Raw genomic sequence first — 15,448 nt, 5'->3', positions numbered from 1 at the left:
TAAGTGAAACTTCCTGGCAGATTAAAACTGTGTGCCGGACCAAGTCTCGAACTCCCGAGTTCGCGTCTCGGTCCGGAACACAGTTGTAATCTGCCAGGAAGTTTCAGATCAGCGCACACTCCACTGCAGAGTGAAAATCTCATTCTGGACACTTAGTAAGTCTTCCGTAACTGTTTCATCTGCCTCCTCAACGCAACGAACCTTATTTTCTATTTCTTGCAATGAGCATACACCCTTTTCACATTTCACGAGTACAACTGCTTGAGGATTATTCTCACTTCTAAGAAACTCTGGAACAGGTGACAACTCAGCTAGGTTGAGAAACTTTAGACAGCTGTTTGAATTCTTTCAACTCACTGCGGATTGATATCATAACAATTTAATCACAGATTTTCAGTTCATCAAACTCAATTTCATCTAACTCAAGTTCAACACACAAATTCCAGTTTCAGGATTGCTTTCGTTCGCTGAAAACTTGTGTCCTTCACTTTTAATTCAACACTCCTTACGTTTACACCTATACACTTTTTCCAATGATTTACCACTTACTTCATAGTTTCTTGTTTCTCATTTGACAATACTTCCGTCACATCTCCAAAACTTAGCATATTTTACTGATCAGATCCATTATTTAACATTTCTGCAGCTATAGTATCATATCATTCTTGTGACTACCATGACTGTTACCAAACTTCCTCTGGTTCCAGTAACCTCTTCCTCTTCTAACATTATCGTTGTTGCCTCAATCAGAAAATTCCTCACTGCCTCCAACTGCAATTTTCATGCCTATTTCTGTGAGAATCAATAGGCTCATGTTCATAATTATGATTCTGCTGCGGTTTGGGATTTGGATATTGAAATAGATTTGTTTCTCTGCCCCAGTTGGATAACTTCCCAATACCATTCTCCAGCTCTTCCACTAAACTCTTAAATGCCTTGAGATCATTATTGCGATGTCTTGCAAGAGTAATTAGCTGCAGTCATGAGAGAACTTCATTAATTACATTTGAATCAACTGAGTGGGATTATATGGTTTATATAGAAATTGATTTTTAAAAAGCTTATTTTGAAATAAGCATGTTGGGTTCATAAAATGAGAATGACAAGTTTTGCATCATGAGTACTCCGTGTTTGACGTGGCCTTGATTTCCTTCAGACCAATACACACACAAGAATAAGTATCAAATTCTACAAACAAATCTCATTTCCTAGCCAATGTGCATGGACAAAGCAGGACCACTCTTTAAATATCCACAAAGAAGTTAAATTTTGTGACCAGTAGGCCAAATGGGAGGAAGAACAAAATGAAAGACTTTGGTTGGTGTACTGATAGAAAATGGTTGTAATGAATCCTGGGCATTTCTTCTCCATTCATCATTTCCTGACTAAATTGTTTCCTAGTATGACGAGTCTGTTTTGTGTCATAATTATATTCTGGTTTTGGCTCATCTTCTTGGCCTTTCATAGTCCTCATTGGACACCCGTTTTCTGACATAGCAGTTATTCCTTGAGACTGTCAAAAAGTTGTTTTTATGTCTTAGAAACTCTCTGTTCTGTATCAAGGCCTAATTTCTGTCTCCTCCTATTTCTTTCATTCTGTACGTCTTTAATGCATAGAAGTGATCTAACTGGTTCAGAATCACCAGCACCAGGTAGCACTGAACTCCAGTCAACATTAACAGACCTCTGCACTACAGCAGCCCATGTTCATTAATCTTGGTAAAACCCTTCGGCACCCCTTCCCTATTCCCTGAAATTTCCGTTTTGTCATACAGTTTTAAGGCTTCGACAAGGCTGAGTAAAATAGTTTCATGACTAGCTACCTGTTCCTTAATTTGAACCAACTTATTTGAAATTTCTGTCATGCCTTTCGCCTGTTACTCTCATAAACCATTTAAATCCCTGTCCAATGACTTATTCCGATCCTCCGTTGCTTCCCTTAACTTAAACTGTCTTTACCCTACAACATCAAGTTTGTTCTTCACAGTAATGGGTATCCCATCGTATTCAAATTGTAGCTCTCCCCTCATTTTATTTGTGAGCTTCTTTAATTTACCCAAAATATGTTTCCCAACAGATTGAAATTTATCTTCCAAATTTTGCATTTGTTCTTTTAATTCTGATGTACTTGCCCCCTGCACGCCACTTATTCACTTAAGCTATCTGTGATAGCCTTTTGTTCTTTGTACTAGTCCCTCCTCGTTTGTTTATCTGAACTGAGAGTGGAAATAAAATCATATTTATGTCCTGATCAGAACTAACTTTTAGAACTTGGATTACATTCTAATGTTCAGCTTGAATACAACTGGTAACAGAGGTAACAGAGTTTCAGTGGGAACTTCAGGTTCACAAGTGCTAGTGGAGTAAACAATACAGAGCAACTTGCTTGTGTTCCAACACCAGCATTACTGGTCTCGTGAATTATAGCATCACTGTTGATGCCAACAGTATCCACCTGACTTCCTCATATTCTAATAGAATCACTACATATTATACATTCACTCTCTTGATCTGCTGAAGAAAACAAGCTATCACTTGTACTTGATTGTCACACAGACTTGGGTTTTTCATTTTTGTCAGCACTTCCAGCCATCCTCCTACTTCCAGTCTCTCTGTGAATTGTAACATTTCTTTGCATCTTATAGCAAAGCATGGGAACAATGAATAATGAAACGGCTTCTTTCTTGATACCTTACTACAACACACAAATGAATCGGTGAGTTGGAAAAGGGATCACATTCGAGAAAGTAAATTTTTCAGAAGACATAAAAAACTGTTTTATTACACAGCGACTGAAACATGGCGTCTGGCAGTTGCGTGTAGCAGTGTAGCAGTTGGCCCCAGATTGAAACACTACCATTATACCATTCTTCAGCCATAGGCCGTCGTCAGTAATAGAGTCTGAATGAAATAGAGATGACCTCTTTTCGAACCTGATGATGTTGATGAGGCTACTTGCGTTCTGTATGTGATATCTGTTTTTTTTTCGGACATATTCGAAAGAACAGATGCCATGCGTATAATCAAGGCGATGACGACCAATTGATGACTTCTGTGCCGATGCACATCACGCGCGAACTCTTACGGGAATTGGCGAAATGCCGCGAGTAATGAAGATAATGGGCAAGGGACACTAATCAGTAGTGTGTGGATAAGTTGAGAATTTGTATCTGACAGGAGGCGTGCTAGAGTAGTCCGTGTAGTTGCAAATACTATTGTATCCAGACGGTGCAGTGGTGTGCCTAATAAACAGGAGATCTGGTTATGAATCCCAGTCTAGCACAAATTGTGAACTTTCCCCATTGATTTAAAGCAACTCCCTCTGGCAGCTAATGTCATTCATTCACCTGTATCTTGAACTAGCGTTCTGTCTACGGTGGGACGTTTGCGTTGTACTAGTTCGCGATATTCATATTCATTACAGAGTGTGTTATGAGCACACTGGTTAATTCATAATGTACCCAAAATATAACCATAGACAAAATACAGGAAAGCAAACAATGGTGGGTATTCATCATCTAAAAATGTCCATCCTTCCCCTGCCACTGGCAGGTACTGTTATAAAATACTGTATGTAGGAGTAGTGGTATCTTCATTCATGCGTGAATCACTTTTACAACTACATTGGACAACAAAAGTAATATAATTCCTATACATAGGTATTTATATATTTACATATCTAGCTTGACCAGTTTGTGGCAGGTAGTCAACCGTGGCCTTAGAGTAGAAACCGTCAAGGCCTTTGATGAAAAAATTTAGGGAAACCACGGTTAACCTAAATCAGAAAGACTGGATGAAGGTTGGTGCTACACCCATCCGATTATAAGGCCAATCTGCTCAGAACAGTGCTACATCGTTTGGTTCATCCCTAGGCTACAATAATGTCTTACAAAGACGTTATTTAGTAATTTAAGAGGCTGATGCTACATTGATCATTCTTTTCTCACTCCCAGTCACTGCACGCTTACTATACACACTATAAGCGCATTGTTTCATAATTTTACACTACACACAGTATCAAATAGCTCTGAACACTATGGGACTTAACATCTGAGGTCATCAGTCCCCTAGAACTAAGAACTACTTAAACCTAACTAACCTAAGGACAGCACACACAACCATGCCATAGGCAGGATTCGAACCTGCGACCATAGCGGTCGCGTGGTTCCAGACTGAAACACCTAGAACCGCTCGGCCAAACCGGCCGGGGCTCACAGTATCAGCTGACGTCAGTAGCATAGAGACAATGTTGATTTCCTTTTTATGTGCCCCAACTTCCCATTTATTAGCCTAAAAATCTGAGTCAGCGACCATCTATTATGTTTGAGATGTCAACCTCAGAAAGAGGATAGCGTATTACTATTCATTGCAAAGTTCTTGAAATACGTTATTCCAGAAAAAAATAAAGAAGGAAATAATAGTGTGGAAATTTTCTGCTACATAACAAATTTTTCATTATCATAAATTTCCTTTACTTTACGTCTGTGGTATTTTTTTGTCATCAGACTACCGGTTTCGATCTATAATGACCATCTTCAGATCTGTTTTATAACAACATGTCCTAATATACTGGAGCCATAGTGGCTCATGATAAAAAATTTGTGACCATAGACGTGAAGTAAAGGAAATTTATTCTATATTCGGATCACTGTTCAATTCACTACTACGTCGCAGCTTGTTTTTCATTATTATTGTTTATTTGTGTTATATTTTTTTACCAAACCTGTACTCCATCTTATTTAGGTAATCCTTCACTGCATAGAATGTATTGCTTAATAGGTGCTTTTTAATATCATTTTTAAACACGTTTTGTTTACTAATCTCATTAATCTCCTTACGCAATTTACCGAACAGTTTTATGTCTTCGTAGAGTTTTATGTTTATTCTATCTTGGTAAATGTGAATTCAGTCTAAATCTTGTTGCAGGGACATAGACACAGCTGTTTGTACAGTAATTATTAATGTTATTTTTTATGTTTACTTGGTAAATATACTCGCATGGCGTTGTTGAAATTTTCAGCATTTTTATACAACTTTATAGTGAGTTCGATTGTATTTTTGGTTATTACTGTTACGGCCCTTTCGTCCACTCTGAAAACTGTATTCCAGTTTATGCATTTGTTCTCCAGAAAAGAATTCCACAGCTAAGAACTGAGTGTACAGACGAATAGTATGTAGCTAATGATGCTGGTTGTTACACGCTGTTGATAGGACTTTCAGAGAGTAATATGTTGATGATATTGTTTGCAAGTATCTTCGTGTATCCAAACAACTTCAACTGAGAATCGACAGTCAACTCTAGAAATTTTCCATTTGTTATGCAATCTATAGAAATGCCTTATACATTTCATTCAACAGTGTCATTTTCTCTCTTCGAACTGAAAATTCTGGAACTTTTCTTTTAGTGTCCTTTTATTGCTTATTGACCGACTATAACCGTGAAGGTTTCATTAGCTTCTTCTACAAGGAATTCCCTTGTTCACTCAGTGACTATAATACTGCTGTGATCTGCAAAGAGATTTTTTCCCATGATTAACACTATTGGAAAAGTCATTGATGTACAGGAGTTGTACAAAAATAGGGAAACAGCGAGAGAAATGTGTGCTTCAACATAAATGCATATGCTAGCGAAGCCTGAAGGTTGTCCTGTTGCATTTGACGGTGAACAACTCGTATAAGTGTCCTCAGTACTGTTGTAAGGGTCAGTCGTGCTCAGAACGTTGTTCTATATAGTTGTGAGTGCATTGTGTCGGAGCTAAGTGATTTGAACGAGAGCAAATCGTTGGCACTCGTATGGTGGTTGCTTCCATAACGAAGATAGCAGAAGTGTTTAATGTTTCAAGGGCACTATATCGAAGATTTGTGGCATATCTTGGTAAAGCGGAAAAACATCATCCACTAAGTCACAGGTGCAGAAGTCTTAAAACCTGGAGTAAGGAGCAATGGAAGAAAGTCATTTAGTCGGATTAGTCTTGTTTCACATTTGTTTCCAATTTCTGGCCGAGTTTACGTCTCCAAAGAGTGAAACACGGCGGCGGTTCGTTGATGATTTGGACAGCCATATTGTAGTATTCCACGGGCCCCACCGTTACCCAGCAAGGTCGCGTTTCTGCTAAGGATTCTATGACCGTTTTGGTTCATCAGGCCCATCCCATGGTACGCTGTTTGTTCGCCAATGGTGGTGACGTGTTCCCAGACGACAGAATCCCTGCCGACGCATGTCGATCCTCCATGAGAGCTTTGTGAACTCGTAGGTAAATTTTCGCATCTTCTCTGGGAGCAGATCTTAATCGTTTGTGGTGAACTTTGGTGAGAAGGGTGCATGGTCGTTGTGCATCACCTCTGTCATCGTTACCTGAACTTGCTGCTATTTCGGAGGAAGACTGGCGTAAGATTCCTTTGCAAACCATACAGGACCTACATGTATAGAATCTGAGGCACCTGGATGCTGATTTAATATGTTTTTGGTGAATCCATGTATCATATTTTTGTACACAGCCTGTATGTCAGGAACAGTATTGGTCCTACTATGCTGCCCTGAGGGACCTCTGTATTAATGCTGTGCGCTGCCACCAGATACAGGAGGAGGCGGCGTGGGATGAGGCGCTGCAGGAGCGCGTGGTGCGCGAGACGCTGCGGCTGTTCCCGCCCAGTCCGCTGCTGTCGCGCGAGCTGACAGCGGATGTGCAGCTGCCGGCCACCGACGACCACGGCCCGTTGGTGCTGCCCGCGGGCAGCTCCGCCGTCGTCTGCACGCTCTTCCTCCACAGGGACCCCGCCATCTGGGACGAGCCGCACACCTTCCGGCCCGACAGGTGATCTTTCTTTCATCCAATAATACCACGATAGTTAAAAGACGCGCTTCACGTACACTGTTGAACCGAAACGATATGATATTTCATGTAGCATCATACCTTTAAACGTGCATTAATTCATGTAGTGTCATATTGTTAATCTCATTCTATGAGGTAGTAAAACAACAAAAATATGCGATATTAAAATTCAGTTCTACATGGTTGGAAAAAAAGTCGTACGGCAAAAAAAAAAAGTCTACATCTACAATTATACTCCGCAAGCCATTCAGCGGTGTGTGGCGGAGGGCACTTAACGCGCCACATTCATTACCTCCCTCTCCTGTTCCAGTCGCGTATGGTTCGCGTGAAGAACGACTGCCGGAAAGCCTCCGTGCGCGCTCGAATCTCTCTAATTTTACACTCGTGATATCCTCGGGAGGCATATGTAGGGGGAAGCAATATATTCGATACCTCATGTAGAAACCTGGACAGCAAGCTACACCGCGATGCAGAGCGCCTCTCTTGCAAAGTCCTCCTTGCTAAACATCTCCGTAACGCTATCACGCTTACCAAATAACCCTGTGACGAAACGCGCAGCTCTTCTTTGGATCTTCTCTATCTCCTCCGTCAACTCGACCTGGCACGGATCCCTCACTGATGAGCAATACTCAAGCATAGGTCGAACGAGTGTTTTGTAAGCCACCTCCTTTGTTGATGGACTACATTTTCTGAGGACTCTCCCAATGAATCTCAACCTGGTACCCGCCTTATCAACAATTAATTTTATATGATCATTCCACTTCAAATCGTTCCGCACGCATGCTCCCAGATATTTTACAGAAGTAACAGCTGACAGTGTTTGTTCCGCTATCATATAATCATACAACAAATGATCCTTCTTTCTATGTATTCGCAATACATTACATTTGTCTATGTACGGGTCAGTTGCCACTCCCTGCACCAAGTGCCTATCCGCTGCAGATCTTCCTGCATATCGCTACAATTTTCTAATGCTGCAACTTCTCTGTATACTACAGCATCATCCGCGAAAAGCCGCATGGAACTTCCGACATTATCTACTAGGTCATTTATATATATTGTGAAAAGCAATGGCCCCATAACACTCCCCTGTGGCACGCCAGAGGTTACTTTAACGTCTGTAGACGTCAATCCATTGAGAACAACATGCTGTGTTCTGTTTGCTAAAAACTCTTCAATCCGGCCACACAGCTGGTCTGATATTCCGTAGGCTCTTACTTTGTTTATCAGGCGACAGTGCGGAACTGTATCGAACGCCTTCCGGAAGTCAAGGAAAATGGCATCCGCCTGGGAGCCTGTATCTAATATTTTCTGGGCCTCATGAACAAAAAGCAAGTTGGGTCTCACACGATCGCTGTTTCCGGAACCCATGTTGATTCCTACAGATTAGATTCTGGGTTTCCAGAAACGACATGATACGCGAGCAAAAAACATGTTCTAAAATTCTACAACAGATCGACGTCAGAGATATAGGTCTATAGTTTTGCGCATCTGCTCGACGACCCTTCTTGAAGATTAGGAGTACCTGTTCTCTTTTCCAATCATTTGGAACCTTCCGTTCCTCTAGAGACTTGCGTTACACGGCTGTTAGAAGGTGGGCAAGTTCTTTCGCGTACTCTGTGTAGAATCGAATTGGTATCCCGTCAGGTCCAGTGGACTTTCCTTAATGTAAAGAAATAAAATTTGGGGAATACATTTGTTTAAGTAACATATTTAAGTGATCAACATTGCAAGATCGTAAGTACGAGGTAAGTCATTGCAAATGTTGGAAGCAAGCACCCAAACGTGCATGCGTTGTGTTGTACATGTGCCGCATGTCAGTTTGTGGGATGGAGCTTCATGCCTGTAGCACTTGGTCGGTCAATACAGGAACGGTTAATGCTATTTGCGGATGACGTTGAAGTTGTCGTTCGATGATGTCCCATATGTGCTCCATTGGAGGCAGATTTGATGACCGCCAGCCTCGGTGGCCGAGCGGTTCTAGGCGCTACAGTCTGGAAACGGAGGTTAGTTACGCTTAAGTAGTTCTAAGTTCTAGGGGACTGATGACCTAAGATGTTACGTCCCATAGTGCTCAGAGCCATTTGAACCATTTGATGACCGGGCAGTCCAAGGCAACATCTCGACACTCTGTAGAGCATCTTGGGTTGTTGTTGTTGTGGTCTTCAGTCCTGAGACTGGTTTGATGCAGCTCTCCATGCTAATCTATCCTGTGCAAGCTCCTTCATCTCCCAGTACCTACTGCAACCTACGTCCTTCTGAATCTGCTTAGTGTATTCATCTCTTGGTCTCCCTCTACGATTTTTACCCTCCACGCTGCCCTCCAATGCTAAATTTGTGACCCCTTGATGCCTCAGGACATGTCCTACCAACGGATCCCTTCTTCTTGTCAAGTTGTGCCACAAACTTCTCCCCAATCCTATTCAATACCTCCTCATTAGTTACGTGATCTACCCACCTAATCTTCAACATTCTTCTGTAGCACCACATTTCGAAAGCTTCTATTCTCTTCTTGTCCTAACTATTTATTGTCAATGTTTCACTTCCATGCATGGCACACTCCATACAAATACTTTCAGAAACGACTTCCTGACACTTAAATCTATACTCGATGTTAACAAATTTCTCTTCTTCAGAAACGCTTTCCTTGCCATTGCCAGTCTACATTTTATATCGTCTCTACTTCGACCATCATCAGTTATTTTGCTCCCCAAATAGCAAAACTCCTTTACTACTTTAAGTGTCTCACTTCCTAACCTAATTCCCTCAGCATCACCAGACTTAATTCGACTACATTCCATTATCCTCGTTTTGCTTTTGTTGATGTTCATCTTATACCCTCCTTTCATGGGTTATAATGGTAGTATGTGGGCGAGCGTTATCTTGTTGGAAAGCACCACCTGGAATTCTGTTCGTGAATGTCAGCAGAACAGGTCGAATCACCAATCTGACTTACAAATCTGCAGTGGGAGTGCGTGGGATAACCACGAGAGTGCTCCTGCTGCCACACAAAATCGCACCCCGGACCATGACTCCAGTTATATGTCCAGAGAGTTTAGCAGGCAGACAGGTTGGATGCAGGTCCTCAACTGGCCTTCTTCTAACCAACACAGGGCCATCATTCCCATCGAGTTAGAACCAGAGTCCACCACAAAACATAACAGAACTCCTCCCTGCCCTCGAATGAGCTCTCGCTCCATACCACGGATGTCGCAAGTGGCGGTGGTTTGGGAACAGCGGAATGCACGCTATAGGGCGTCTGGCTCGCAGCTGTCCTTGAAGTAACCGATTTGTAACAGTTCGTTGTGTCACTGTGGTGACAATTAATGCTCAAACTGCTGCTGCTGATGCTGTGCGATGCGCCAGTGTGATACGCCGAACAATATCGTCTTCACTCTCAGTAGTGCCACGTGGCCGTCCGAAACCTGGTATTCTTGCGACCGTGCGCCCACAGGCATTCTTGATCAACTCAACACATCCTATCTCAAAGTTAATGAACTCTCACGACAATTATAGCACGTATTTAAAGTAAACCGGATTTGCATCCTCATGCCGGCCACTCGTATACGACTGGCGTGAAATTTGAACAGACGTCATCTTTCAGATTTAGACACACGCCTACCAACTTTAGTTTATGTCGCTCAACTCCTTCTTGGTGTTGCGATTTTTTCCCCGTCAGTGTACATCTATTTCTATTTTCTTCGAAAACATTACACAACAATTTCTTAAAAAGACTAATATGACTTGGATCGCAAAATACTTACTTATATCACAGGTGACGCGGAGTATTTGGTCATCTTTTTCTTGGTACACGAGCAGCAGTGTACAGGAACGAAACGGCGAAGCGGTCAAGCTGAGATTTTTCAGGTCTTTGCGATTGGAGACAACACAGAAAGACCTGGATGTTAGGATGAGGAAGTAGATACGGTGATGATGGTGAAATGAGACTCCGGTTGCTTTACACGTCTGCTTTTCATTGCTTCTTCATGTGTTTGCAATGACCATACAGAAGAACACATACATTATTTTATAGCTACTGTAAATGTAAAACATAGACGAGGCTTACTAGATTCTCCAATCAATTATCAGCGCAAATGGCGTCCGTCGCCTTCGACTTTGTTAAGATTCGCGTGGCACACAGTGACGTAGGGTACTAATTCCCAAAAATCAAGGAAGTGCCAGGTTCTATTGTTGTAGTTGAACCCGTAGGTTTCAAGTACTGTTCACAATGACAGTGACGTACAGACACAGGTACGCAAACGTACGATGGAAATCAATAACTACAGTCTAGAGATAAGTACAGATAAAATTTGAGAACGAAGTCTTTCCCGACGGTGTTGTTGTATAAAACATTCTCGGACTGCTTGCCGCGTCAGTTCGTGGTAAAATTTCCGCTATCGAAGATTTCCACGACCATTATCATCCGTTGCTCCTGACGATGACGATTGTGGAAATCAATATTTTACCCTGAACTGACGCGGCAGGAAGTCCAAGAATGTTTTTCACAACTGACAAGCTTTGCAAGTTCTTCTTACAGTGTAAGCTGTACTGAAGATAATACTCACTCGCATGGGATCCGCTGTAGGCTGAAACTCTTCTGATCGTTGAACTGTTGAAGTCTCGATCTCTCCTTGCTTGGCGTCTGAGGGCCTCTACATACGACATTTGGGGCTGTTTGCTTACAGATGGGACATAACTTTCACCTCTTACCTCGGACTTACAATCAGTGAGAAATCAACCTTTCTCAATGCGTATGACTTCTTAATGGACTGACGACGGCTGTTTGGACTGTACGCTTTTGCCTAAGTTACAGGGCTTACAAAAAATGTTCAAATGTGTGTGAAATCTTATGGGACTTAAATGCTTAGGCTATCAGTCCCTAAGCTTACACAATACTTAACCTAAATTATCCTAAGGACGAACACACACACCCATGCCCTAGGGAGGACTCGAACCTCCGCCGGGACCAGCCGCACAGTCCATGACGGTACCGCCCCAGACCTCTCGGCTAATCCCGCGTTGGTACCGGGCTTACAGCCAATATTAATATTTAGAGATTTTTTCTCTTTTTTGTCAACCTTTCATGATTCGGTCATTACACGTTTTCCACCCAGAACGTAACTGTACACGAAAGTGTTCTTTCTACGTCATGAGAAGTGACAGGTGCATACTCATAAGAGAAGAAATTTCGGACAAAGTCAAATCTAGCTGAAAGTCTTTTACATTTTCATCACAAAATATTTTTTTATCACCTTCATAAACTAAGATACAGGATTTAATACGATAATTTTGTTGATCTTATCTTTTGCTGTCACACACAACTCTCGATACGCTGATTGCAAAGATTTCCCAGTCTTTTCAATAACTGTCAGAGATTTCACCAGTTACATCCGGCTTCCAACTTCATTATTGCCCCAGGAAATAAACAAAATTTGATTTTATGTAAAGCAGGTCTTGCTTCAAATCTGATTCCCTGAATGCTACTTCTTCGTCTTTAATGCAAGCTGTAATAGTGGCTTCCAAAGTGTGTATGACCCAAAACAAAAAACATAAGATGAAACAATAATAAGCAGCCACTAAAGGCTTTTCAGTAGAATGAAGCAGATGGATATTAACTTAAATCAGTTTAAGGGACTATACGTCCTCTTACCACCTTCATCAAAATCATCACAGTAATAGATGGCAGCGTATATCCAGGTTGTGATGGCAAAGCTAAAACTGGAAGTATGTATCTAAATAGGGCAACGCGGACAGGTACTTTCAAGAACACCTACCTAGGGAAAAAGTGAGCATATCACTTAATTAATTCTGTCAGAATTGTTATAAACCCTCTGTATTTGTGGAGGATATCACTGTATTCACATTGTCATATTTGAGACGTACTCTTTCAGGTACACGATGTACCACGTAGGCGAAAAATGTAACCTGCTTTAGGTAAGGATGAAATATTTTAATTACTTTACCGACCTTCATGATACACGCAGCAGCATCACTTAACGAGAAGGCAACCCGTGTTAGATTTCCGTGTCCCAATCAGTAAAAACAAAACCCTTTTATTATAGTTTTGCTGTCCGTCTGTCTGCCTGTCCCACTGTTAAGAACCCTTTTTCTCGGGAACGGGGAGACGTGTCTAGTTCAGATTTATGACACATACTACGTTCTACAGTCCACTGGAGGTGTAATACGTATAAAGTGCTTAAACACTGCAATCAAAAGCCCCGGCCATTCATGTCACGTATTTTGATACTCGAAATATCATTCATCGAAATCTATAGGGTGCTTCCCGCTCACCTAGTATCTTGAAATTTTGCACGAAGCAAGGTTCCACAGTACAAGTAAAACAAAGTATCCGAAAAATGCTAATTTTAATTATGTAACACTAGAAAATATTTTTTTCTGTCTGTCTGTCTGTCCGTTAGTTAAGGCCCTATTACTCTACAACAGTCTGTAGAATCACGTTCAAATTTGTATGACATACTAAAGTCTGCGGTCCCTTGGCGGTGCAAAAATTTTAAGCTTCTAAGATAAGTCAAAAGATAAGGCCGTTTATTACAAATATTTTGATACTTTAAAACTCACGTATTAGAACCTCTAATGTGCTTCCCATTCACCTACAATCATGAAATTTGGCAAGAAACAACGTTTCACGGTACAGGTAAAGAAAAATCCCAAAACTGTTAATTTATAATGATATAATAATAAAAAATACTTTTTGTAATTTTTTATCCGTCTGTCTTTTTCGACCGTCTTTTTAAGACTCATTTTTCTGGAATACGTTCGTGTATCAAGCTCAATGTTAAGTCATACACTAAAGTCTATGGTCTCTTACTGATGTAAAAACTTCAAGCTTCAAAGTCAATACAATCAAAAGATTCCTTCATATATGTCACATACTTTTGGTACTCGTAAACTCACACATTGGCCTAGAATCACTAAATTCGGAAAGAAGAAAGGCATCACAGCACAAGTTAAGTAAAAATCTAAAACTTCTTAAAATTGTAACGAAATCACATAAAAATATCTTTTGCTATTTGAACATATTGTATATCCGTTAAAAGCATACTAAAGGAACATTGCTGCATGCAAACGTAAAACGTAAGTTGTAGTAAGTAAACAAAAGTGTTTTATTAAATCTTCTCTCTCTACGTCAAACTGAAGTGCCCTTCTCTTTGTATGTCCAGGACAAAGTGAGGAATTACTGTAAACATACTAACAGGGTTTGCGAATTCCTGGGACCTTTATCTTGCCAGTAGCTATGTCGGTAACTGGCAAAAATCTTTGAGATTCTCGATTCCCAGGATGAATGAACTATATACATACATACACATATCAAAAAGAATTTTGCATCATCTCGGTTCCGAAAGTTCCCGAACTGTACAGAAAATTGGAATAGAGATCAACATAACCATCATTTCTGCCCTTTTTATAGCTTATGAAAACTACACATTACATGTTGTACCACCATACAGCGACACCTTCAGAGGTAGTGGTCCAGATTGCTGTACATACCGGTACCTCTAATGCCCGGTAGCACGTCCTCTTGCATAGATGCATGCCTGTATTCGTCATGGCATACTAACCAAAAGTTCATCAAGGTATTGTTGGTCCAAACTGTCCGACTTCTCAACAGCGATTCGGCGTAGATCCCTCAAAATGGCTTGTGGGTCACGTCGTCCATAGACAACCCTTTTCAATCTCGATAGGGTTCATGTCTGGAGACCATGCTGGCTACTCTAGTCGAGCGGCGTCGATATCCTGAAGGAATCACACAAGATGTGAACGATGGGGGCGCGAATTGTCGTCCATGAAGACGAATGCCTCGCCATTAATCTGCCAAGATGATTGCACTATCGATCGGAGGATGGCATTCACCTATTGTACAGCCGTTACGGTGCCTTCCATGACCACCAGCGCGTACGTCGGCCCTATATAATGCCACCCCAAAACAGCAGGGAACCTCCACCTTGCTTCACTCTCTGAACAGTGTGTCTAAGGCGTTCAGCCTGACCGGGTTGCCTCAAAACACGTCTCATAAGATTGTCTGGTCGAAGGCATATACGACACTCATCGGTGAAGAGAACGTGATGCCAATCCTGAGCGGTCCATTCGGCATGTTGTTGATCCCTTCTGTACCGCGCTGCATGGTGTCGTGGTTGCAAAGATGGACCTTGCCATGGACGTCGGGAGTGAAGTTGCACATCATGCAGCCTAATGCGCACAGTTTGAGTCGTAACACGACGTCCTGTGACTGCACGAAAAGCATTATTCAACATGGTCATGTTGATGCCAGGGTTGCTCCGAGCCATAATCCGTAGGTAGTGGTCATCCACTGCAGTAGTGGCTGTTGGGCGGCCTGAGCGAAGCATGTCATCGACTGTTCCTGCCTCTCTGTATCTCCTCCATGAGGCCTAGGCACGTCCCTTGTTGAGAGCCCTTCCTGGCACGAAGTAACAAAGCGGACGTGATCAAACCGCGGTATTGACAGTCTAAGCATGGGTGAACTACAGACAACACGATCCGTGTACGTCCCTCCTGGTGGAATGACTGGAACCGATCGACTGTCGGACCCCCTCCGTCTAATAGGCGCTGCTCATGCATGGTTGTTTACATCTCTG

General features: G+C 41.8%; 1 protein-coding gene across 1 annotated transcript in view; it reads left to right on the top strand.

Moving 5' to 3' along the window:
* LOC124615669 (cytochrome P450 4V2-like) overlaps positions 1-15,448 on the top strand; it is a 153,464-nt gene that overhangs the window by 92,423 nt on the left and 45,593 nt on the right. The window contains exon 6 of the mRNA XM_047143697.1: positions 6,577-6,815. Coding sequence (XP_046999653.1) covers positions 6,577-6,815 — 239 coding nt within the window. The remainder of the gene's footprint in view (positions 1-6,576; positions 6,816-15,448) is intronic.

This window comes from Schistocerca americana, chromosome 5 (assembly GCF_021461395.2).
Source record: "Schistocerca americana isolate TAMUIC-IGC-003095 chromosome 5, iqSchAmer2.1, whole genome shotgun sequence".
In the NCBI taxonomy this organism is placed as follows: domain Eukaryota; kingdom Metazoa; phylum Arthropoda; class Insecta; order Orthoptera; family Acrididae; genus Schistocerca; species Schistocerca americana.
Note: the sequence above shows the minus strand (reverse complement) of the source record. Positions and strands in the feature narration are given on the sequence as shown.